The sequence below is a fragment of the Oryx dammah genome, unplaced genomic scaffold (genome assembly GCF_014754425.2).
Source record: "Oryx dammah isolate SB20612 unplaced genomic scaffold, SCBI_Odam_1.1 HiC_scaffold_10, whole genome shotgun sequence".
In the NCBI taxonomy this organism is placed as follows: Eukaryota; Metazoa; Chordata; class Mammalia; order Artiodactyla; family Bovidae; genus Oryx; species Oryx dammah.
Window position 1 is genome coordinate 48,971,623 of NW_024070194.1, and position 26,153 is coordinate 48,997,775.

The following is a 26,153-nucleotide window of genomic DNA, read 5'->3' on the forward strand; positions in this document are numbered from 1 at the left end:
AAATACATATTGGATTGCACTCCAAGCCCAGATAAGCTGCCAATTGTCTAATGTCAGGGAAGTCAGTATAAAGTTGAAGCTAAAAATCTGTTAAATCCCACTTCATCCTTACCAGGGCCCTTTTTCTTAGAACTCAGTGCAAAGGAGGGGCGTCTATAAACTACGTACCTAACAAAACATGTCAGCAGCTTGAATGGAGCAGACCAGTCCAGATCTGAGAATTCCAATAAATAAATGAAGCCGAGCATTTATTGCCAGGAATGCTGTCACTGAGGCCACGGAAGACTGGAGCTGAGCAGCTTGGAGGCGGGAGGGAGCTGGAGCCCTGGAAAACAATGGAGCACGCGGGAGGGAGCTGGAGCCCGGGAAGACAATGGAGCGCGAGCGAGGGAGCTGGAGCCCGGGAAGACAATGGAATGCACCCAGGTTGAATTATTTATGGTGTGGTGATGGAGAGACAGCTTTCCATACGAGGAACAGCTTGAGAGAGGAGACGCAGAGCTCGAGCCGGAAGAGGCCCAGAGAAAGAGAGAGAAACGAAAGGGGACATGAATAAAAGTGACAGCTAATAAAACAATACAAATCTAAACCGCTGTAACTTTCAGAAATAATTTAGGGCCAAAAGAAAAAGAAAAAAAAAAATCTCGTTTTGTTGGCTCCAGGACAACTTTCCAAGAAGCAAGACATTTAAGTGAAATGAATGTGCTGCTTTTAAGACCAAATTTGCCTCTGTGCCTTCCTGGCTGTGAGTTCAGGAGCTCCTGAAGCTGGGTTTAGTCATAGAAAGGGAAAGGGGTGATTGTGTTGGTCTTTTGCTCACATATCCATTGTTTCAACAAATATCATGCACTGTCCCTTGTTATGTGCTGAGCAAAGACACAGTCCCTGTCCTCAGGAGGTTTATGGTCCAGCATGGGAAACTGACAAGTCCATTGTCAAGATCAGGACACTGGGTGGGGTCTGTGCTGACAGCCAGATTAGGGCCAGGGGAGGCCATAAAGGGAATCTGTGGCCGACCTGCAACTTGGAATAGAAATAATTCAGTGAATTTTGCCTCTTGGTACTGATTAAAAGGGCTTCGCTGTGGCTCAGACCATAAAGAATCTGCCTGCAATACGGGAGACCCAGGTTTGATCCCCGGGTCGGGAAGATCCCCTGGAGGAGGGTATGGCAACCCACTCCAGCAGTCTTGCCTGGAGAACTCCATGGCCAGAGGAGGCTGACCGGCTATAGTCCATGGGGTCACAGAGAGCTGGACAGGCCTGAGCGACTAACACTTTCACTTACTTCACTGATTAAGTAGACACTTACCAATCTTCCATGTGATCCAAATCCCAGTCTGATTATTTAAAAATTAAAATGTACTTTTAAAGATGCAGATTTCTGTGGTTCTTCATTGTTTTTGTCCTTGAATTCTGGACAGGAGGCTGACCTGAGCTGTTTTAAATGATCCTCCTGGGGCATCACATACATCTTCCTGCAAGTTTGGCCAAAAGAATAATAAATATCAGCCACCACTTACTCCCTGACCAGAGTATATGCCCGACATTTTACATGTGTGGCCTCGACCATTTACTACGGGTGCCTCGAGGTGGGGTCATGGGTCCCATCTTACCGGAGGGGTAGTAGAGCCCAGAAAGGTAAGTCCTAGGCAGTGAGCCTCATGGCACCTCCTTCCAAACACTACTGGCTTTGGTTTCTGTACATCAGCAGGGGCTGCACCAGCAACATGGCTGCACCCTAGGAAGGCTTATCAGGCAAGGCCTCCCCCTGGCTTGTAAATTTGAGCTGATGCCAAAGTTCTTTTTTCTCTCGGCTGCACGAGGTTTTTGATCTTCATTGCGGCATGCGGGATCTAGTTCCCTGACTAGGGATCGAACCTGGGCCCCCTGACTGGAAACGTGGAGTCCCAGCCACTGTGGCCCACCTCCAAAATTCTTTAGCTAAAGTATTCCCTCTTTTCTCCCACCTCCTCAGTCAGATGCCCTCTTCTCAGAATTCCCATGGAGGAAGTGTCACCATTAAGGGCCAGACTCCTCCTCGTAGGTGGAGCTGGGCTGTTCCCAGTGTAACTCAGGGAGCACCCTGATGAGAAGGGGAGCCTGGCCGAGGACTCCACGATGAGCCAACTGCATCTCCCCAGCTGCACTCTTGGCCCCGTCCTAACCTAACCCTCTCTTTCTTTCCAGAGGCTGTCTAAGCCCTCGCTGTCTCACCCTCACTGCAAGAATATGGGCTACAGGTGAGAGAGTCCCTGCAACTTTGGGGACTTCGACTTTACATGCGGGGTGGACATACTCTGTCCCTGCACCTTCACCCCCACCATCCTCCAGACCTGCTCCTCTGCCCGAGGCCTTCTTGGCCAGTATTTCAAAAACACTGCTTAGCATCTGAAGACAGAGGGGCTGAAGAGCCACTTTAGAGCTAAACTGAAGTTTCTTGGTTTGAACTCAAGTAGTATTCATGGTAGATCTCATTTTTTTTACTGTTTTCGAGACCACTCTTCCAAAAACAAACTAGATGTTGTGCTGAACAGTAAAGCTGTCCTATGACTAACTCAGTTCTTAAAACACCACACAACATAGGTCTGATATTATCTAAGACCAGGTGGAGCGTGATCGATGGTGGTGGTGGTCTGTGATGACCCGGAGGGGTAGAATGGGGAATTGGTGGGAAGGAGGCTCAAGAGGGAAGGGATATATGCATACTTATGGCTGATTCACACTTCTGTACAGAAGAAACTAACACAACATTGTAAAGCAATTATCCTCCAATTAAAAATAAACAAAATGAGACACTAAGAAAGATAACTTAAGATCCACTAGCTTGTCAATTAGAATTTAGTTCTTTCTCGGTTTAGATAACTTCCTTTAACACAGAAAACTGTTATGACGCTGCCCCGGCCCAGCTTTGGGCACTGGGCTGGCCACGAGTATGGCACTTTCAGCCAAAGGCTGGGATGTGAATGGCTTGAGAGCCCCAACTCCCCCATTCCGAGAAAACGATTTTGCAGTCAGGATGGCCAGAGATTTCAGATGGTGATTCTTCTGATTCTAGGCAATTTCCTAGGAATTTAAGAGGCAATCATTTACTCTTATCTTTCAAAGAGGACCTGAGCTTGAAAGGCACAGTTGCATCTAAAACTGATCAGTGAGCGACAGCACTTCCCGGGGAGGGAGAAGAGGCAGCCGACACGCCTCGACATCTGGGCTGAACCACCCTGTTCATTCCTCGGGTTGTAAATTTTCTGCCTCAAAAGACCTTTTGAGAATAACTCTTTACCCAAAAAGTGGTCTCTCTATTAGCTGAAGTCCTAAAAAATGTCTGATAACTTTGATAGGGAGCACTTTGTCAGTATAAAGACTTACTGGCATCTCATCTTCAGGGGAATGTGCTTTTAAGAAAACTGAATTTTAAAAAGTCAAAGTCCTGAAAACATGGATTTTCAATTATGATAGATGAGAACCTTATTAATTATGCTGCTCCATGGCATATTCAAAAAAACCAGAGAATTTGATGAAGATCAACAGCATGCCAGGGTTGAGACTGAAATGTTTTTCCCACTGGAAATTTATCACATTAATCTACCTAAACAGAAAATATGTGAATGAACACATAAACACATGTTTTTGCTAAAAACTTATTTCAGTCTGCAAATTTATCTTTTTATTGAATCTGAAATAAAAGTCTCAGACATTAATAGGACATAGGATTTTCAAATAAAACTGTATATGTTAGAAAAATATGCATCAAGAGCATATGTACACACATATTCTATAATAAAGTAAGACTATGTACAAAAATCACTTCTGCTACTTAATGCTGATCCTAACTTGTTGGATTTTGTTGTTTAAGCACATCCACGAAACAGAGGCAGCTGAGAGCGCACACCTCTTCCTAATCCCTGACCCCGTGTTTCATTTTCCAGTTTTGCTGGAAAGTTGGACAACTCCTTGGCTGGAGAGCGTGCTGAAAATTGTCCACAGTTTGGGGGGGTCCTCACACTTGTGCTGCCGCTCCCAGTGTAGAAGTAGCTCTTCTTTGCTTCCTAGTATCTGCACACAAAGGACACAGTTAAAGCCAGACTGGGGCAGGGGGAGGGCAGCCTGGGGGCCAGGATACTTGGGGCCCTGGGGGTCTCCCCCGGGCTCACTGAGTCCTGGCTGGGCTCGTTCCTGTTTCATGAGGGTTTCCATGTCGTTCTGATGATGGAGGTAGAGCTGTCTTTTCAGTCTGGGGACTGCACAGAGCTCCCCAGCTGAGGGATGATGCCTGAGCAGCTTCCTTCTCTCAGGACGTTTCCAGAAAGGAGCAGCCTCTTTAGTGAGTTCTCCCTGAGCTGCTCTGCTTCCGGGGGAGGGTGAGCTCTCCTCTGGCAACTGGCCCTGGATTTCCTCGCCATGAACAGAAAGCAGGTGGAACTTGATTTCAGCCAGAGACTGGGCAGTGATCTGACAGCGACCACATCTGATCTGGAACCTGGCCTCGTCATTCTGGTTCATGAGGAGGTCTTCTTCCAGGCTGGACTTGATCTCCCTGGAAATGGGGAAGAAAATGTGTCAGATCTCACCAAAAAACTTTTAACAGCTCCTGGCCTTCTGGGCTCTAAGACATATGCACCATGCACCAAAGAGGAGGTCGAAGGCAGGGAGAGTAGAGACGGTGTGGGAGACAGAGGCCACGGAGAAGGTCAATGTCAGGCCTGTGTGGTGGGGCCTCACACCTCCCAGGCTGGCAGGGCCACTTCTCAAAGAGGGTCCCCCTTTATGCATCTCCTCTGAGAGCTGTTTTTTGGTTGCCATGGCAACAGGTGTGCCCACCAGGAGAGCAGGAGGTACCAAGTGTTGCAGGAACCCACTGGGTCCAGCTGAGACGACTATCCCCACCCATCAGGTGGCCCTTCCTAACCCTGAGCACCCAATGCACTTTGCACAGCTTACCTAAAAATCAAAACAGACTCCATTAACCACTCAGAAGTGAGGTTTCTTTGGGGGAGGTGACTATGTACCTTAGGAAAAGGTACAGGTATCTAAAAGGGAATGGAAATGCTTAAAGAGACACAGAGAAACTCCAGAAAAGCCGAGAAGAAACAGGACTGGTGTAGCTTATTTTTAGTGACTATGAGAGACTGAGCTGAAAGTGAACAGAAAGGACTGAGAACCATGAGAACAGCTGGTGATGATGAGGGACCGCGGTTCTAAAGCGCTGGGAGATGTCAGATTTGCATGGCACTGATCTGCATGCATCTTACAGAAGCCCCCCCATCACTCAGAGCAAAAGGGACAGACTGAGGGTGCTTCCTCGGCTTACTCAGGACTCTCTGACCCACCCGACAGGCTTTCAAATGACTCAGCTGCCTTGTTTACAATGCTGGAAAGCAGCACCACACAGGCAACCATGTAGGAGACAGCTTACCTGGCCTCAGGGGAAACAGACCAAGAGCTGAGGGGCAGGTCTGCCATGGAGGGGCTGAGTCCCCACCACCTGGTATGCCAGTTTTGGGGCAAATGATGCTCTTTCAATATACATTCTGTGGGCACGAGTTTGGGGGAAATTACTCATCACAAGGACCATAACCATAGATGTTAAGTTACTCTTCCACATTTCAGATGCAAAATTAATCTCATGGCCGAATGTCTCCAGCATCCCTCAAGCTGGCCCTTGTGCCCTGGCTGATGGAGGATGAAGCTGGTCAAAAATCATGAATGATCAGAGACCAAAGAGAAATGAGGCAAGTGGTAGCAGTTAACTTCTGAAATCTTAATCTGAGGGCTATCTTTCCAAACTCAGCTTCCGGAATGTGGGATCCGACCCTGATCTGGAATCTGAAAGTTCCTCCTGGCCAGGCCCCCCGTCACCAGTACTCACCTGTCCACCAGTCCCTCCACCTCGCAAGGGGTCTGCTCTCTGGTCCTCGGCAGGTCCCCCGGCTGCGGCTCGCAAGGGGAGGGCTCGGTGCTGATGGCCACACCGTGCACCTCTTTCAGGTGGCCGAAGTACACTCTGACGTGGCCGAACACCTTGGCGCAGAACTCGCAGCACACAAGCTTCCTGGGTCGGGAGTCCCCGTGGTGCAGCCGCACATGCGCGCTCAGGCTGCCCCGCCGCTTGTACACCTTTCTGCAGAGCCGGCAGCTGTAGGGCCGGCTGTCCGGGGGTGCGCTCGTGTGCTCGCGGAGGTGCTGCTTGGACGGGAAGGGGTGATCACACACGTGGCACCTGTGCCAAGTCTTCCTGAGGCCGGAGAACCCGTTTCTGAAGGCAGAGTTGGGCTTTGGGAGCTGGCTGTCCTCCTTCCAGTCCAGATGCTTGGGGGCCAGGGATTGATCGAAAGACACGTGTCCCAGACTCCCGGGTGGCGGGGGCTGGAGGGTGGCTGGGGGTGAGGCCAGGGCTGGCAGGACCGGAACAGGTTTGGGCATGATGCTCCGGTATTTTTTCACGGCCTCCGGTTTTTGGTCCCTGGATTCTTGTGGATCACTGTTGACTCTCTCTTTGCTGTCTTTACAACTAAGGACACATTTCCACCTTTTCCCCTGAAATGTCAAAAGTTCGTCTGGGCCCTTGCGTTTTCTTCCTCTTCTCTTCGCTGTCTCACCGTTCAGTTTTGTTTTGTGGTTAAGGTCGGGCTTGGTGGCTGGACAGAAGGCACTGTCGCTGGGGCTCTGCCCGGGAGCCGGTGGGGCAGGTCCCCTGTCCCCCACCTGTGGGGCCACACTGAAGCCTTCCGCGATGGAGGGGGTCTGGTCTCCGGCAGTCCTGAGCCCAGGGAAGGGGACATGCGCAGTGTTCACGGCGGCTCCGCTCCTGCAAACCTGCGTGGTCTTCACTCTCGAGTAGGGCAGGATGGGCAGTTTACCTCTGGGGACGGAAGAGGACACCTGGACCGCGTTTCCAGTGACGCCCGGTGACGACAAAACGGCGTTGGTGGCATCGACCGGTTCTTGAGGTTTTTCACTGGCAACAGCAGAAGGTTTCCTGGGGGTTTTCTTGCCTGGAACTTTCGCTCTTCCTGAACTCTTCGGGAGGCCCTGCTCGGCGGAAGGCTCCTCTGGTGTGGCCAGTGCTGGGGTGGCAGAAGTCCAACCTCCGTGGTTGCTGGTCCCTGGAGGTCCGGGGTCTTGGTGGCCACTCCGGTTGGTCAGCGCAGCTGGGGCTTGGTCTGGTGCCGGCTTGGGTGGGTTGGGCTTGTGCGGGGGCTCAGGATGCTCAGGTGGGGGAGGGGCTGCTTGGGTTTGGGCAGGTTTGCTGCAGCCCCTCTTGGAGGAGGAACCAAGCCCCGGCTTCTTTCTGACTCCTTTGCCGGGTCTCGGAGGCTGGTACCGGGGGATGGGCAGCTTTAGGTTCTCGGGCAGAGGCAGCCGGGGTTTCTGGATCGGCTGAGCTGAGGCCACGTGTGGCAGAGCGATCAGCGAGAAGGTCCCTTCCTGGCCAGCCACCTGCATCAGCGCGTAATTCGGCGGGGGCATCCCCAGGGGCTTGGAGCCGAGGGAAGGGCCTGGATTCGCCTGATCAGAGAGTGAGGGCACCGGGCTTGGCAGCACTCTGGGTGCCAAGACTTGGGGCACAATCTTTGGAGCGATGGTTCTAAACTGACTCTTATTCTGCAGGCCTTTCCCACTGTGAATCGCCCCAGGAGGGATATTTGGTTCGCCTGCAAGGACAACACAACATAAGTCACTCTGGGGTCACTGTCCTGTGGTGAGAGCACAGGTAAGCATCTAACCATCTCCTCTCCCCAGAAGCATCCTTGGACCCAGCCCTGCCCTTGGGTGCAGAGCTAGTGTTCCTCAAGATGGAGGTCAGCTCCTGCCCACCTTTCCAGGGACTGATGACTGTTATTCTCCAGGGTTCCACGGCCCTTGTCATAACACTCACCACTTTCCACAGTAATTTATCTGTTTGTTCATCTCTACTACAGAACACAGAGCATCCTGAAAACTGCAAGTCCATCCTCCCCGTTGACCTCACTCCGATTTTTTACAGGCCAGTGCTCCCCACCCTGTCCCTGAGCTCTGGGATACATCCCCTCTGGCATGTTCTACTGGGGACTCTTACTTCTTTCATATAAATGTCTTGCTTTCCCTATTAAACTTATGCTCTGGGAGCACAAAGCCCATACTGGATCCCACTGTATCTTTGTTAGGAAACAAACGTTTCTTGTACCAAAATCCTTTCTTACTCTGTTTTAGGACAAATTTGACCCACTGGCAGCACCATCTGTCCTGCACACAGGGATGCATGGCAGACTGAATGCTGGCTCTGTGGCCGCTTCCCCGTGTGACTTGTGAATTTCTTCTCACACCTCTCAAACTGTTTATGTGTGCTTTTGCAATTAAATCACCAGTATTAAAAAAGTTGATGTGACACCTTACACACATGTTGGAAGAAAAACAAAAAGATACAGAGTGATAAGTAAAGATACAGAGACAACATAAAAAATACATGGATCACACAAAAAGGCCCTTCCAGGACACCGATGGGAACAATTTTAACTGACAGGCTAACACTTCATATTTGAGATTTATTAGGCTGACCCAAAAAGCCATGATTACCGCTCTGAGGGGACAATTATGGAAACATTTCCATGCACTGCTTCTAAGGACTGAATCATTGGTTTTCTCCCCTAAGGCCTCAAGCTCCTGAGTCCTGGCTGCAGAAGAATTTCTCATTTCTGAGTACCTTGTATCAGTCAGCTTGTGTTTTCCAGGTACCCACACTATTCTAGAGATGGCTGCTACCCATGGTTTTTTCCTGAAACCACTGGGGCCAGATGTGCTTTGGAATTTACACTTTCAAATTTTAAAAAAGTAATAAATGCTTACAGCAGATGTTACATAACACCTCGCAGAGTCTGCATAATACCCCAAATTAAACCTATTACCACTTCTATAGTGAAATATATGAGCATTCACAAGGTGGGGGCGGGGGGGGGGGATGATTTTTAAAGTTCTTATTTCAGTTTAGGCTTTGCCTCTGAATGTGTTTTAATATCCAACTTTTGATAACATTTTCTGTTTTCAGAGCCTGTTAAATTTTGGAGTTACAGGAAAATGGTTCGAAGAACTATTTGTTTAGGAACTACCAAGGGTATAAAGGGCTTCCCAGGTGGCACACTGATAAAGAATCCTCCTGCTCAATGCAGGAGACGCGAGACTCGGGTTCAAAGATCCCCTGGAGTAGGAAAGGGCAACTCACTCTAGTATTTTTGCCTGGAAAATTCCATGGAGAGAGGAACCTGGGGGGATACAGTCCATGGGGTTGCAGAGAGTTGGATGTAACTGCCTGCTACTTCATGCCATGTCATGTCATGTGAAAGGTATCCAGATGAGATGATACAGCTTTTCCCTTAGTTCACTGACAATCTGGTGAAACAGACCACTAAACATTAAAAATCAACCTTGATTTTAAGGTCTACAGTGAGTGAACTAACAATTTTAGCACAAAAATTATTTTTTTTCAGCAAAAATGACACTGCAAATAAACAAATAACATAACTGGGTTAAAATATGTACTGACTGACCAACTTATTCTAGACAGTAATCACTGTTTGATGAAGAAAAAGTATGCTAGAAACATATTTCACATAGTATTATAGCATACATTAGAGGAAGAAGGAAAAAGACTCGTGTTAACATTGGAAAAATCAGACAAGGATAATTATGTAAGCTGTTGTTTTCCTTTTTGGCTTTGTGATCATAAAGTTCATGGATAAACTGACTGGTTGATCACCTCACAATAGTCACCTAAACTGACTGGCTATATCTGCTTCATCTTCCTGCATAATTTAATTCATTTTTAAAGTTCTACTTTCACAGCTTTTAAATTTAAACATCTTTCATGTTAAACCTCATTTTAACTTTTTATAAGAAGTACTGAAGTAAGCTGTAAATAAATACATTAAATCAGGATTGAGAGAGTTTACAGAGAGCTTAAAATTATTGACAGCTTTTGGCTGCCAAGTGACAAAGCTTATTAAATAATTATACTGACAATCACAATGGTCTTTGCATCTATACAGCCTATCGTGGAACAGGAAACACTGGGTGATTTCTATTTAGTTCCTACTCCTAAGTGATGGAATACACAGTATTTATAGCAAGAAGAGCGGGAAGAAAGGCTATGCTGGCCTTAATTAGTCTCAAGTCCGCTTGAAATACAATAATATGTGACAATAATGCATTGCAGCACAAGACACCTCACTTGTCTGCTCAAGTCTGTCCAACTGGCTCTTCATCCCAGACTGGAGCCTAAGTCCTTGCAGGGGCCTCAAGGGCCTAGAGCCCTGGGCTCCTGGGAGTGCTCCAACCTAGTACCTCCCCAGGTTCTCTCCAGGCACAGCAGCCTTGCTGCTGATCCTCACAGGGGCCACACACCTGAATCCCAGAGGGTTTACACCTGCCACTCTCACCACCCTTACTTGCTTCTCTAGATCATCCCCAGGAAAGGCTGCAGTATTTCCTTCAAGTTTTGCTCAAATAGCCTCTTCATGGTGGACTCTTCTCTTGGTAAAGAGAAGAGCCTTAGTAAACCTGTAGCCCCATTCTGAACTCCCTGCCCCACTTCCCATTTCCATCTCCTCCAGCACACTCGCTCCATCTCATGGATTACATTTTGGTCTGCAGTCCCCATCCCACACCCCCTCCAGAAAAGTGAATTCCTTGACGATGGGGAGTTTATTTACCTCTTTAGGGCCTGGAAAAGGGTTACGGATATGCTCAGAAATCTGATAATTACTCGTTAAATTTATAAGTGATACTTGTAATAAAGTGATCAGTAAATGATAAAAAAAAAACAATTTAAAAGCAAGCTGAAAACTGCCATATTACTTTGAAAATTAAAAAAAGAAATAGAGAATAGATCTCTGGAATACTTTTTTTCAATTTAACTTGCCCACCATCAGAATAAGGATGGCACCATGATTTTTTTTAAAAAAGAAAGAAAACAAACAAACAAAAAACCTTTTAAGGTTAAAGGGGAGAGGTGAGGCCAAATGACTAATCATCTGAGGAGGTAATAAGAGAATGGTAAATGATGCTATTGGGGTACAAAGAAACAAGCAAGCTCTGAAGAAGAAATTACTTTAAAGAAAACAGACACACAAAGAGGGAAAAATAAGGGGATTAGAGAGAAAAGAGGAGGAAGCTAGAAGAGGAAAAACTGACCCTCAGAGCAGAGAATGGCTCTGTCCGTGTGACAAGGAGCAGAAATAACAAAGAACAAAAGACGCAGCTGAAGCAACAACTGGTGGTCAAGGTCATCTCAAAGTCCCCAAAGACTTCAGCAGGGAAGGGGCTCCCCAGGTTTTATGACGGAGTATAAGAAAGCAATCTTTTGACAGTTAAGGTTCCCAGCAATGAAGCCAACTATATTTATTGGGCTGCTCCAGAAGGGAGGGAGAGGGCTAATTATGATACATTTAAAGTAGATATGCTTCAACGAATCTTCAGAAGTTCCTATACTACAGTGGAAATAAAATCTCACATGAAGACCAATGACAGTCACAGGAAAAGGAAGCCGATTGTGGTCCTGGAGCAAAGGAAACTTTAGGGTAACCGCAATCCCAGCATGGGAGAATACTGATCGGTGAGAATTCTGCCTGGGACGACAGAGCCCGGGGTGACAGGTAAGGGGCCTGCCACATAGTCAATTTTCCCCAGGTTCCCTGAAATTCAAAGAGGTAGATCCTGGGGGTAGAAAAGTGTATCAATTAACCTTATGAGCAATTATCAGAAGAAATCTGTGGGGTGAAAGGATAAGGCCTTACAGGATAAACTGAACTTACTCATACTTGCCTGGATCTATTGGGAATTCCACACAGATGGAACAGGTGGGGAACAGATCATGAAGGTGACGTTGAGTCCCTTCTCCTAGAATCATTAATGATGAGGTGATAGGGAATGAAATGATGCATTAGAAGAAAATCATAGCAGGAAAAAGAGGGCGAGGCCATAAAAATAGAGGGAAAAACTCATTAGGAATTACTCAAATGTTCAGCAAGAGGGTACTAATACCATGCAACAGAATATTATGCAGCAGTAGAAACGAAGTACTAATACAAGGTACAAATACAATACTCAGCCAACCATGCAATGGAATACTAAGCAGCAGTAGAAAAGAAGAATGAGTTAGGCTGGTACATAACACTCTCCAAGATGTGAGACACTGCCACTTGGATTTTTTTTAAAAAGTAGTGAGAGACACACACAAACTAATTCCCGTGTATAGACAGAATATCTCTCAAAGGAAACCAAAGAAACTAGTCTTAGTGTGGCCGTTGGGGTAAAGGCACAGTGGTGGGGGGTAACTATAGGGTGGGATGAAATGAATGCATATTTTCCACTGAATATTCTCTATGCCTAGCACAGAGAAGGTACCTATAAATATTTGTTGAATGAATGAAAGGCAAATGAAGGTTTCCTTTTTGGATCCGTTTTGCAGAAGAGTATCTCTGGGGATGTTAGTGATGGGTAAGTGTGCGTCCGTTTGTAAATGACTGTGTCCAGATGACACAGAGAGCATTTCAAGTTTTTTCTTTCCTTGCCTACTTAATGATAAGAATTGCTAGTGATAAGAGAAGTAATTGAATCATCTGACAGGCAGTGCATCACCACCCCTCAAGGTTCAGTCCTGGGAAGCATCAGAGCTCATTATCTCCCAAGGACAACTGAAGTGCTAAGAACCATCTTTCCCAACATTTGGCTCCTTAAAATAAAACAAGGCAGGGGGTTCCCTGGTGGTCCAGTGGTTGGGACTTCACCTTCCAATGAAGGGGTGCTGGTTAGGGAGCTAGGATCCCTGACAAGCCTCGAGGCCAAAAAACCAAAAACATGAACCAGAAATGATATTGTAAGAAATTCAATGAAGACTTTAAAAGTGATCCACAATAACAACAACAAAATCTTAAAAAACGTAAAACAAAGCAAGCAATTTGCAATAAAGGTCAGTTTGCTATAATAACCACAAGTTTGTTTTTTATTTTTAAGTAGTTTGAACAACAAGAGTGTTTAGAGAAGCTGAAAATGCCATGAAGTTTTTAAAAACACTGAAATGGTACGATTGTAGCAAGTCTTTCTCAGCTATGCGGCTGCAACAGTGGTTTATCCCACCACACATTTACAAGGCCTCTCTCCCAGATGGTGTGATCTAAAACCCCTCACCTGTCACCTACTAAATCACAGATTTCAGAGAACTGTGCACTAAATGGTAAGTCGAAATTTCCACTGACATTCATCATTTCTGGAAATCCTGTGAAATTACCCATAACACAGTTAAAGAGGCTCACAGGACTCCCAGGCACTAAACATGGACTTTTATTAACTGGAAACATGAAAGGCTCACTCAGTAAAATTAATTTTGCACAATTCTACAATGCAAATACTTAGTATTACGATTTTAAATGTGGGCTGTTTTTAATATGTTAAGTGTATTAAAAATAATTATTTTGAAGAGTGACATTTACAGTCGGTGAGAATTTGATCTAACTGTGGATTAAAGGAAAACGAGGTGGTAGTGAGTCCTTATTATGGTCTAAAATCTGTGCTGGGTCTCTTAAGTGAATCCTTATGCAAACTCTACAAATAAGTATTACTGTCCCCCTTAACAGATTAAGCAAAAAGAGGCTTGAGGAAGTTAAGTAACAGCTGATGTCCACATCCATCTGATTCTAATGTGGACACTGAGCTTCTACTTCTTCATCCTCCCCTCAAGAGGGGGAAATTTTTAGGCTTCCTTGGTGGCTCAGTGGTAAAGAATCTGTCTGTCAATGCAGGAGACACAGGTTTGATTCCTGATCCAGGAAGATCCCACATCCCAGCTAAGCCTGTGGGCCACAACTACTGAACTGGTGTTCCAGAGCCTAAGAGCCAAAACTACAGAAGTCCACGCCCTAAGGGTCATGCTCCGCAACAAGAGACACCACTGCAATGAGAAGCTCGCACATCACAACTAGAGAGTAGTCCTTGCTTGCCGTGAATAGAAATAAGCCTGTGCAGCAATGAATACTCAGCACAGCCAAAAATAATCAATAAATCAATCAATCAAGTTAATTAATAACATTAATTAATTGAAAAGGGGCAAAGTATTTACAAAATTGCCCTTAACTCCAAAATATATATTTTATTTTATATTATAATTTATATATTATATTAAAATATAGTATTATCTCTAGATTTTAAGGAGAGAGGAAAAAAAATTTGAAAGTAGAAATGGCTTGTCGTATTCCCAAACTTCAATGACCACTAAAAGATTCTTTCCAACAGCCCACTAATTAGAGAACTGATGAAAAACTAAGAGTCACTTGAAGGTAAAAGCAGATATTCAAAGTTGAGTTTACCAATTACTAACCATAGGATTCTGACGAATCCAATAAGGTGGCCAGCTATTTGTCTGGAGAAAGGACCAAGTGGGTCCTGCGTGCATCTCCTCCGTCCGGTCTAACTGATGGATGTGGGTGCACATAAGAGGCTGCAGAGGGAAGAGGCAGGTCAGTGGTCCATGAGCCCACAGCCAAGCTAGCCTCATCAGGCTGCTTCCTCATCATGCCCCGTACAGACAGTGTTAAGAGACATGCACAGGAAGTAGGCAGTTCTCCAACAGCTACAAATAACTCACTTCCTGATTTCCACTTGCAGAACCAAGGTGCAGGGTGCTGCTTCTGAACAAAGTTGCTCCTACTCGACCCTTGGCTGGTTTGGACATGGTTCCACCATCACTCCATCTAGGGAGACACCGAGGTCCATGGCTAAGTCCAGAGCAGAGAACAGATAGAGAAAGAGGGTCCCTGCTCTTGACACAGGGCTCCCTGGCTCTAGGCCCAGATCAAGAGTGCTGCCAAGCACTCTTGGCCACAAAAGAGCCCAAACTTTTAGGGCTTGTTTAGGTTTTAATTGTATTAAACTGAGAAACTCTATTTTCAGTTTTATTGCTTGGCATCCCCATTTTCCCTCTCACTTGGCTTTCCAATAATAAATTCCAGTTGGGGTTCAAACAGTTTCCCAGGATGGTCTCTGGTTAAAACCACTATGGTGAAACCCTGGAGAAGTCCAAGATGAAAGAAAGGCCTCTGAACATGGGGGGAGCTCAATTTAATTTTGTTGAAAAACCCATAAACACGTGGAGCCATCGCCCACTGGCTCCCCCAGGCGCCTCCAGGCTCTGCGGCGCCATCTACAGGGTTGTGTTGAGTGCTGGCAGGAGAGACAGTGCTGTAGAGCATGCTGGCAGCATAGGCACAGTGTTCTTTGTTTCTGAGGACTCAGGATGCCAAGACCACTCTAGTCCACACATCCACAGCACTCAGACCTCACAGAATCACTCTACTAGGACCCGTAGTTCAGGAAATCCGACACCATATGAGAAAGCAAGACAGTCCCACCTGGCGATCCTGTGTCCTGAGTCCATCCTCCTCGGCACACTTGCCCTTGCTGAACTGAGGTCCCAGCCAGCTCCCTTCTCTCCCCTCTTGCAGCCACGCCAGGGATGTCCTGGCACCTTCCATTCAGCATGGGCTTTGAGAGCTGTCTTGCTCATCATCGCCTAGCTTAGCAAGGAAGAGAATTCTTTTCTGAGCACAGGAGATCCTTTTCTTTCCTAGCACTATTCAATGCTGTTTCTTCAACATTAATCCAATGATAAGGCATATTTCATGTGTCAGGTACTGTGCAAAATACTTTGGATGCATTATCTCCTTTAATCCCCACAATCCACTGAGTTAGGAATTACTGCTCATGTGCATTTTACAGATACAGATTTCAAAGCCAGCAGGTAACAGACTGGAATTCAAGGCTTGGCCCAGGTGACACTAAAGGCTCTTCCCAGTTCTACCTGCTGCCTGGAAGCTGTATCCATGGTAATGGCCACCATCATAGTCTCTGGTGGGAAGACCATGGGTTTGGGGGTTCAGACAGATGTGAGTTCAACTCCTGTCTCTGTCTCATAGTTTAGGAAAGTCACTCACTCTCAGCCTGAGTGTTCTTATTTATGAAGTGTGAATAATTGTATCTGGTTGCTGTCAGGATTAAATGAAAAAAGTATTCATAAACGTGCCAGGGTGGGGCCTACCACACATCAGTTTCACAGTAGACATTAGTTTTCTACTCTTGCTCCCTCTCTCTCTTTTCTGGCTGCACTGGGTCTTCAATGCTGTATAGGGCTGGCTCTAGTTTTGGTGCCCTGACTTAGCTGCTTCAGGGCATGTGGGATCTTCCTGTACCAGGGATTGAACTTGTGTCCCCTGCACTGGCAGGCAGATTCTTAACCAACGGACCATCAGGGAAGTCCTCTGTCTTCTACTTTCTCTTGCCAAGAAGTATGAGGCTCCTGACACTTATATTTGGTGGGAGGGGAAAAAAAAAAAAAGCACAAATCTTGACCATGAATCATATGGAAACAGAATTGTTGCCGTTCAGTTGCTAAGTCATGTCTGACTCTTTATGACCCCATGGACTATATAGCCTGCCAGGCTCCTCTGTTCATTGGATTTCCCAGGCAAGAATACTGGAGTGGGTTGCCATTTCTTCTCCAGGGGACCTTCCTGACTCAGGGATGGAACCAGTGTCTCCTGCATGGCAGGCAGATTCTTTACCACTGAGCCACCAGGGAAGCCCAGTGGAAATAGTACTGAATCCTTAAAAGGGTATTTCTTTATTGAGAGGGAAATGAAGGAAAATGGGAAGAAATAACTATTCCTTGTGAATGATTCTCCCAGTAAACCTGTAAAGCATTTCTTTCTTGCCTCTCTGGGGCCACCCACTCTGGCAGCTTCTTCTGATCCAGCAGGCTCTCTTTTCCCTGCCTGTTCCGCTCTGCCACCCAACCTCATTTTTGCATGCAGTTGACAAACTGCTAACTAGATTAACAGTATTTAGTGAATAGGAGTGAACAGATGTGCATTGCAAAGAGCAGTTTTCTGGGGCCACTCTCCTCTGCTTTTGTTTATACTGAGTATTGATATTAATTGCTCTTGTTCTCCAGCTTAGCAGGGAAGAAAGCACCTCCTCTGGTAGACCTTCAGGGCGTGGGGTAAGCCCAGGTCTCAGGGGTCCTGTGAAGGACAGAGACTAGGAACTCTGGTTACATCTTGGGAGAAGGGTGAAAGCGATGGACATGCAGTTTTTCATTTTGGGAGAGAAAACATGTGAGTGCTTGAGGGTGTGGGCAGGGCAACCAGAAGTTTGAAAGCGCTTGTGAATTTCAGTATTTTGCTGGAGAGATCATTAAGAAATATGTTTAAGATAGCTTGTGTATAGAAAGAAAAATTTGGCACCCAAAGAGGAATTATAGCCCATAAAATCAAACAAATTAGATATGTAAATATATCACAAAATGGGAGAAAACAAGCATTCTTTATGAACAAGTTTAAAAGCCAATTGCCTAAAATATTAACGTGAGAAAAAATGTTACACAATGTGGTTTTTGTTAAATTCAAGCAGGTAATTATTCTTTTCAAGTCATATAATTAATGTCCCAAATGAAAAGAAAATTTTAAAAGCTCTATCATTTAAAATACAGTTTAATAATGCTCGATTTCAGTGACTTTGCCCTTCATTTTAATCAAGCCCTCTTTATCAGTCCTTATTTCTAGGGGGAACTATTTTGAATTTCAAGTGCCTCTGATGAAAAACAGTTGAAAACTCTATGAGATAGTCTTATTTTTAATGCTTTGAGAAAGATGAAGTTATTTCTCTTTTTCGCAAAAACAAAACAAACTGTAGCATTCGCAAGATTTTATTCACTATTATAAAGCAGTCGATTTGGTATCTTTACCCAAATCTAAAAATGATTGAGCAGCATCAGAATTTAACTAAGAGCTAATGATCACTGGGGGACACAGAGCAGGGCAAAGGCAACTTGTGAGATACTTGATAAGCCCATTTCCCCACTATTCTTTTCATTGTTAATATTACTAGAATTGTAAATATGCAGTTGAACCTGAGAAGGCATTGCTCACTGAAGTTCATCAAGGTAAAAGCAGCACATCATTTCATCTGAAGTCCAAACTCCCATAAACAAATATACCTGTACAGGTTGTCTTTCCAGGAGATTCCAACATCTTCTGAGTCAGCAGTTTCTCCACAGGGCTGGGAAGCAAGGAGACATCTGCAAGAGAGCTTTAGTGAGTCAGTATCTCAGGGCTTTAGTGAGTCAGTATCCCCTTCTATTTACATCTTGTATTTCAATATCAGTTGGAACAGTTACTATCTGGGATGACAGTTGGTGAAGAAAACCTTTTCCTTAGTGGGATAAACAGAAAGAACAAGGTTTCAACATCAGAACATGCAGACAGTTGGAACAAACTAGGGTGTGTGCAGACTATGCTTGATTTTGGTCAAAATACCCTGGTTATGAAACTGATGTGGTGAAGATTACAATGTTTCAACTGCAGTATAGTTAAAAGCAAGGGGCTGGAATCACAAGGATATTCTTATCTTTATACCATTACTACGAAAGTAGATTTGGTGTATCTATATAGAACAGACCTTTTTAAAGAGTGTACAAACTGCATTTTTTAAAAAATGAAATAATGGTTCACTGCTTTATGGCAGTTTTATAGATGTTCTATCTTCACTTCTGATTTATCTTCGACTAACAAAGTTTTAGGACATTTTTTTTAACGCAAATTTTTCTATATCTCAACTTTTACGTCAAATAGTTCATGATTTTAAGTCCAAATGTACAGCATCATGTATTTCTACATTACGTTGATAATTATTCCCTGAAACTCCTGCTTATTAGTAAGTCTTGACGGTTTCTCATTTCTTCAATCAAGGCACATCTTACTTTAACACAGAGAGACCATCTGTGATACTGACTCTGGAAAGAAAATGAAGTGCCAGACACTGCTGGGACTGAGATCCTGGGTTTGCAGGGAATTGTTTCTATGAGGTTGATCAGCCTGGCTCTGTGTTGGCTAACTCATATATACTGTAGAGATTCTGAGGTTCAGCTAATGCTGATCTGAATGACTAAACAAAATAAAGGATGAAAATGAAGGCTCTGAGTTTGAAAGTTGTAGAACCAATCTGGGTTCCTTTTCTTTTGAAGTCTGCCCAGCTTCTTCTCTATCAGTATCTTTATTGTTCTCTGGATACAACTAGAGAGCTGGCTGAAGGAAACATTTACTCTCATCTCCAGGTTAGGAACAGTTCAGTTCAGTTGCTCAGTTGTGTCCGACTCTTTGCGACCCCATGAATCGCAGCACGCCAGGCCTCCCTGTTCCTCACCATCTCCCGGAGTTCACCAGACTCATGTCCTTCGAGTCCGTGATGCCATCCAGCCATCTCATCCTCGGTCGTCCCCTTCTCCTCCTGCCCCCAAACCCTCCCAGCATCAGAGTCTTTTCCAATGAGTCAGTTCTTTGCATGAGGTGGCCAAAGTACTGGAGCTTCAGCTTTAGCATCATTCCCTCCAAAGAAATCCCAGGGTTGATCTCCTTCAGAAGGGACTGGTTGGATCTCCTTGCAGTCCAAGGGACTCTCAAGAGTCTTCTCCAACATCACAGTTCAAAAGCATCAATTCTTCAGCGCTCAGGGTTCTTCACAGTCCAACTCTCACATCCATACATGACCACAGGAAAAACCATAGCCTTGACTAGATGGACCGTAGTTGGCAAAGTAATGTCTCTGCTTTTGAATATAGTATCTAGGTTGGTCATAACTTTTCTTCCAAGGAGTAAGTGTCTTTTAATTTCATGGCTGAAATCACCATCTGCAGTGATTTTGGAGCCCCCCAAAATAAAGTCTGACACTGTTTCCACTGTTTCCCCATCTATTTCCCATGAAGTGATGGGACCAGATGCCATGATCTTCGTTTTCTGAATGTTGTGCTTTAAGCCAACTTTTTCACTCTCCACTTTCACTTTCATCAAGAGGCTTTTTAGTTCCTCTTCACTTTCTGCCATAAGGGTGGTGTCATCTGCATATCTGAGGTTATTGATATTTCTCCTGGCAATCTTGATTCCAGCTTGTGTTTCTTCCAGTCCAGCGTTTCTCATGATGTACTCTGCATAGAAGTTAAATAAGCAGGGTGACAATATACAGCCTTGACGTACTCCTTTTCCTATTTGGAACCAGTCTGTTGTTCCATGTCCAGTTCTAACTGTTGCTTCCTGACCTGCATACAGATTTCTCAAGAGGCAGGTTAGGTGGTCTGGTATTCCCATCTCTTTTAGAATTTTCCACAGTTTATTGTGATCCACACACTCAAAGGTTTTGGCATAGTCAATAAAGCAGAAATAGATGTTTTTCTGGAACTCTCTTGCTTTTTCCATGATCCAGCGGATGTTGGCAATTTGATCTCTGGTTCCTCTGCTTTTTATAAAACCAGCTTGAACATCAGGAAGTTCACGGTTCACGTATTGCTGAAGCCTGGCTTGGAGAATTTTGAGCATTACTTTACTAGCATGTGAGATGAGTGCAATTGTGCGGTAGTTTGAGCATTCTTTGGCATTTCCTTTCTTTGGAACTGGAATGAAAACTGCCCTTTTCCAGTCCTGTGGCCACTGCTGAGTTTTCCAAATTTGCTGGCATATTGAGTGCAGCACTTTCACAGCATCATCTTTCAGGATTTGAAACAGCTCAACTGGAATTCCATCACCTCCACTAGCTTTGTTCGTAGTGATGCTAAGGCCCACTTGACTTCACTTTCCAAGATGTCTGCCATGGACATCACCAGATGGTCAACACCGAAATCAGAATGATTATATTCTATGCAGCCAAAGATGGAGAAGCTCTATACAGTCAACAAAAACAAGACCAGGAGCTGACTGTGGCTCAGATCATGAACTCCTTATTACCAAATTCAGACTTAAATTGAACAAAGTAGGGAAAACCACTAGACCATTCAGGTATGACCTAAATCAAATCCCTTATGATTATAGAGTGGAAGTGAGAAATAGATTTAAGGGCCTAGATCTGACAGATAAAGTGCCTGATGTACTATGTAATGAGGTTCGTGACACTGTACAGGAGACAGGGATCAAGACCATCCCCATGGAAAAGAAATGCAAAAAAGCAAAATGGCTGTCTAGGGAGGCCTTACAAATAGCTGTGAAAAGAGGGGCGAAAAGCAAAGGAGAAAAGGAAAGATATAAGCATCTGAATGCAGAGTTCTAGAGAACAGCAAGAAGAGATAAGAAAGGCTTCTTCAGTGATCAATGCAAAGAAATCGAGGAAAACAACAGAATGGGAAAGACTAGAGATCTCTTCAAGAAAATCAGAGATACCAAGGGAATATTTCATGCAAAGATGGGCTCGATAAAGGACAGAAATGGTATGGACCTAACAGAAGCAGAAGATACTAAGAAGAGGTGGCAAGAATACACAAAAAAGATCTTCACACCCAGGTTAGGAACATGTAAGAGTTAACTCCTCATTTTCCCTGAGGGGATGAAATGATGACACAGCCCACCTGCTCTCTTTTCCCTGAGACTCTGCACCTTTGTAGGTTTGTGTGCTTAGGTAGATACTCCCAGTCCAGATCAGATTTCATGCCTGATCATCCACAGATACTCCCAGAATGCCATGGGTGTCATTCCACAGTGCTTACCCTGACTGGTCCCACCCTGTACTTTCCACTCCCACTACCTCCTGCCTGGAGCCAGAGAAACCCAGCCATTGTGAACACTGGACAACATCATAAATTCAGGGTTTCCAGGCTCGGACTGCAGACCAATTCCATAGTCTGTTTCTTATCCTAAGACTTCCTTCAGTTCTTCACTGGGACCAGCCAGGTTGTTCCCGTTGCCTTTCTGAAGCCTCACCCCTCTGCCCCACCCCACCCTATCCCCATCTCTTTCCCTTGTCAGTGATTTTGGCATTGACCTTGCAATGAAATGAATATTGGTGACTCCTCCCCCCTCCCCCGCCCGCCCCCACCAAATTCACATGTTGAAATTCTAACCTTCAGTGTAAGTGTATTAGGAGGTGGGGCCTTTAGGAGATGAGTAGGTCATGAGGGTGGAACCCTCGAGAATGGGATTAATGCCGTTATTTATAAAACGGACTCCAGCGATTTCTCTTCCTCTTTTCTGCTATGTGAGGAAATACTGAGATAATGGCAGTCTGCTACCCAGAAGGGGGCTCTCACCATTTAGAACCTGACCTTGAACTTCTAGCCTCCAGAACTTGAGAAATAAATTTCTGCTGTTTAGAAACCACTCTGACCATGGTACTTTGTTATAGCAGCTTAAAGTGTCTGAGACCTTGTGGGGAACAGAGAGATCACTGTCTCTTCTTCCTATTTCTACACTCCCCTCTTTAATGATACAACACAAATAAGTCTACCTTCTCTGGGGTGGGGGGTCAGAAGCAAGCATCTCTATTGCTCTAAATAGGCACCATTCATCTGAAGTCCTACAACACGACAGATGAAAAGATATGTGCCTTAGTATCAGGAAATGGCCACCTGATGTGATGACCTGACTCATTTGAAAAGACCCTGATGTTGGGAAAGATTGAAGGCAGGAGGAGAAGGGGACGACAGAGGATGAGATGGTTAGATGGCATCACCGACTCAATGGACATGAGTTTGGGTAAACTCTGGGAGTTGGTGATAGACAGGGAGGCCTGGCGTGCTGTGATTCATGGGGTTGCAAAAAGTAGAAAACGACTGAGCAATTGGACTGAATCAGGAAATGGGGTGTTCCCAATGCTGTGCTGCACCCACATGTGTCTCCAGGCCCCTCTGTGGCCTCAGGACTTCTGCACCATCAATGAGACACTGAAGTCAGGAGGCTTCCTGGTCATCCCACCTAAAGGCAGTGCTCAGCCACACACACAGCTCTTTTCTTTCTCTGCTTTAATTGTCCTTCACAGCACTTATTTTTATAATGAGATTGTCTCCTCCTCCTACAAGGTAAGCTCACTGTCAGGACCTTGGCCCCTAGTTCCTGTCTGGTACATGGCCATCATACAATGTGTTATTTACTAGATGAGTGACCTGATAGCTCTTAGCTACACTGTGTTGCTTTCTCCTGTGTTTTTGCTGGACATAAAACTATACAAACAAAATCAACAACTGTAAATAATCCTTGGGCTGTCTCTCCCTTTCAAGCTACTGCCCTATCTCCTTTCTTTTCTTCCTGAGAACTCTTACCACAGGTAGAGTATATAATATGTTCCCTGTCTCTACTTATCAACAGGCGTCTTCCCTTACCCTAAACCATAAGCCCCCTAGTGAAGGACTAAGATGTTCCTCCATCATGGGTCAGATTTGGTACTCAAGGTATGATCTGACTTCATCTTCCACCAGCTCTTGATCATAGTATCTCTGGATCACAGATGCAGACACTTAATCTTTCTGGCAAGTCACAAGCTGGCAGGGAAGAGATGGGTTTGAACCCAGGTCTGTCTGGCCCCAAAGTTGCTCTCCTTCCATTTCAACACACTGAACGTCTTAAGGGGTCTGTTAATATGTCAGTCTCCTCCAATGACTGTGAGTGCCACACCATCCATCTCTATGTTGAGAAAGTTAGTCTTTTCAACTTTTTCCAATCAGAAAACGTAACCATCAGGAGAGACAAAGAGCTTCCTTTTCTAACAGCATGGTTGCTGGAGATTTACAGGAAATTTAAGATTTTTAAGGAAATTTACACAGAAAGAGTTCCTTCACAATGTGCTTGAATGCCAGGCTTCTTCTAGGGTGGTAGCCTTCTTCTTTTATACTATTTTCTTTTTAAAATTTTTCATTGAAATATAGTTTATTTACAAGGCTGCATTAGTTTCCATATAGCAAAATGAGTCAGTTATACATATGTCCAGTCACTTTTAGATTCTTCTCTCATATAGGCCATTACAGAGTACTGAGCGGAGTCCCCTGTGCTATTTGGTCCTTGTTGATTATCTGCTTTATACATAGTAGTGTGTATCTGTCAATCTCAAAGTCCATGGTAGCCTTCTTTAACAGAGCTTCTGGTGAACAAACTGCCTAGGTTTACACCAAAGTGAAACTTTTAAAAATCATTAATTACACAGTCTACTTAATAACACTTTTAGGCACTGACATAAGAAGTTTTTTCTTTTTATGATGTGCAAAAATGAAAGGAAAAAGTCATTAATTACTTTTTATAATTTCAGATAGAATATTAAGTTTTCTAGATTTTTTTCAAATTCTATTCCATCTGCTTCCAAAACTGAGGTCATTGAAGAATATTATAACTGAAATGAAAATGTCTGAAAATGCTGAAAGAACTTCCACATTCCTCATGTGGTAAGTCCTGTACCTTTAGTGAACTTGATAGACCTAGAATCTTTTTTTTTGGTTGTTGGTGGTAGGGAGCTTTTCGGGGGAAACAAGACAAGTCGATTACATGTGCGGACGTGAGCAGAGGTCTGGCTTTGGCTCTTTCACTCACTGCTGGAATGAGTCTGCGTGAGATCCTAATCCTCACTGGCCTGAACATCCCCTTTTTACCAAGTGGGAATTACACTAGAGCACTGTTTCTCAAAGTACACAGTCTGCTGACCCAGGAGGCTTCCCCCACTCTCTTTTCCTGCTCATAATAAGAGGTCACCTGCTTTTTCCCCACTGCTGACCTCTGCACACAACGCATTGATGGGACAGAGGATGTAACTGGGTAAAACTGATGAACTCAGGACGTGACAGCAAACTGTCCAAACAGCCGCATTCTTAGCCACCAGGCTCCCTCAGCAGAACAACAAAAAAGCAGGACGAAAATTTAGTTTTGTTAAACTTTGAGCTTACATGCCTTTATAAAATCCTGCACGATGACATGACTTCGGTGGCACAGAGGCATGGTAGTAGCCCTGAGGAAAAATGCTCGTGGATGGTTTGAAGCTGAACTAGCTGCTCTTCAATGGAATAACCATCCTTACTTGAAAGAACATCTGACAGACATATGTTGAGAGATCATGTTCAGTGCTGGGTACTGGGCAGACATTTTCTCAAAAGTGGATGAGTGAAGCTTGTCATTACAAGAGAAAACATCTGGCTGTACTCATGGTCAAGGATAAAAATTATTCTTTCAGGCAGCATTAGAATTTTGGAAAACCTGAAGCCATCCCCAAGAGCCTGAAGCTTTTCTATACTTAGTAAGTTTTTAGATGAGACTGCTGCTGCTGCTAAGTCGCTTCAGTTGTGTCCGACTCTGTGCAACCCCAAAGACAGCAGCCCACCAGGCTCCCCCGTCTCTGGGATCCTCCAGGCAAGAACACTGGAGTGGGTTGCCATTTCCTTCTTCAATGCATGAAAGTGAAAAGTGAAAGTGAAGTCACTCAGTCGAGTCCGACTCTTAGCAACCCCATGGACTGCAGCCTACCAGGCTCCTCCATCCATGACATTTTCCAGGCAAGAGTACTGGAGTGGGTTGCCATTGCTTTCTCTAGACAAGACTAGTGTTTATTTTAATAAATAAGATTTCCAAAAAACTGTATAAAATGGCATATATAGAAGACCTGCATAATTCAGTGAACTAATGTTTTCTTTTTCTATTTATTTATTTTTGACTGTGTTGGTTCTTCGCTGCTGTGAGGGCTTTCTCTAGTTGCGGCAAGTGGGGGCTACTCTCAAGTTGTGAAGCGCAGGCTTATCACGGTGGTTTCTCTTGTTGCCAAGCACAGGCTGTAGGTACAAGGGCATTAGTAGTTGTGAGTTGCAGGCTCTAGAGCTCAGGCTCAGTAGTTGTGGTGCATGGGCTTAGTTGACCCTTGGCATGTGGAATCTTCCTGGACCAGGGATCGAACCAGAGCCCCCTGACAGTGCAAGGCGGATTCTTCACCACTTGACCACCAGGGAAGTTCTAGTGCTCTCTAACAGACATTGCATGAATGAGCAAAACATTCAAGTGTAAGACAGACCAAAATGTAATAGAATACAAGGATACAATACAATACAGATTCAATTTCACATTACAGCTACACTATAAGCCGTTACCTTACTTGACTTGTTTAAGCTCAGTTATAGTTACCTGACACGTTTTGGTGTAGTAGCAAAGAAAAATATCCACAATTATCTGAGAAGGCCATTAAAATACCTGCTTTCCAGTTACTGTATGCTAGATTTTCTTCAAACACTCCAATATAAACAATATATCACAACATATTGGCTACAGGACCAGAAAAGAGTCGGAGACTCTTAGATTTTCAATGAAGCCAGACTTTAAAGATTTGCAAAAAATGTAAATCAGTGATAAGTCT

At 44.7% G+C, this 26,153-nt stretch overlaps 1 protein-coding gene across 8 annotated transcripts in view; it reads right to left on the bottom strand.

Annotated features, from left to right (window-relative positions):
* Positions 1-3,643: 3,643 nt before the first annotated feature.
* Positions 3,644-26,153, bottom strand: part of ZNF438 (zinc finger protein 438) — a 187,801-nt gene continuing 165,291 nt past the window's right edge. For all 8 annotated transcript variants that reach the window (XM_040248070.1, XM_040248068.1, XM_040248069.1 and 5 more), the window contains 3 exons: positions 18,019-18,099; positions 5,869-7,654; positions 3,644-4,536 (listed from right to left, as the gene is read on the bottom strand). In XM_040248070.1, coding sequence (XP_040104004.1) covers positions 3,918-4,536; positions 5,869-7,654; positions 18,019-18,099 — 2,486 coding nt within the window. In that variant the 3' untranslated portion in view covers positions 3,644-3,917. The remainder of the gene's footprint in view (positions 4,537-5,868; positions 7,655-18,018; positions 18,100-26,153) is intronic.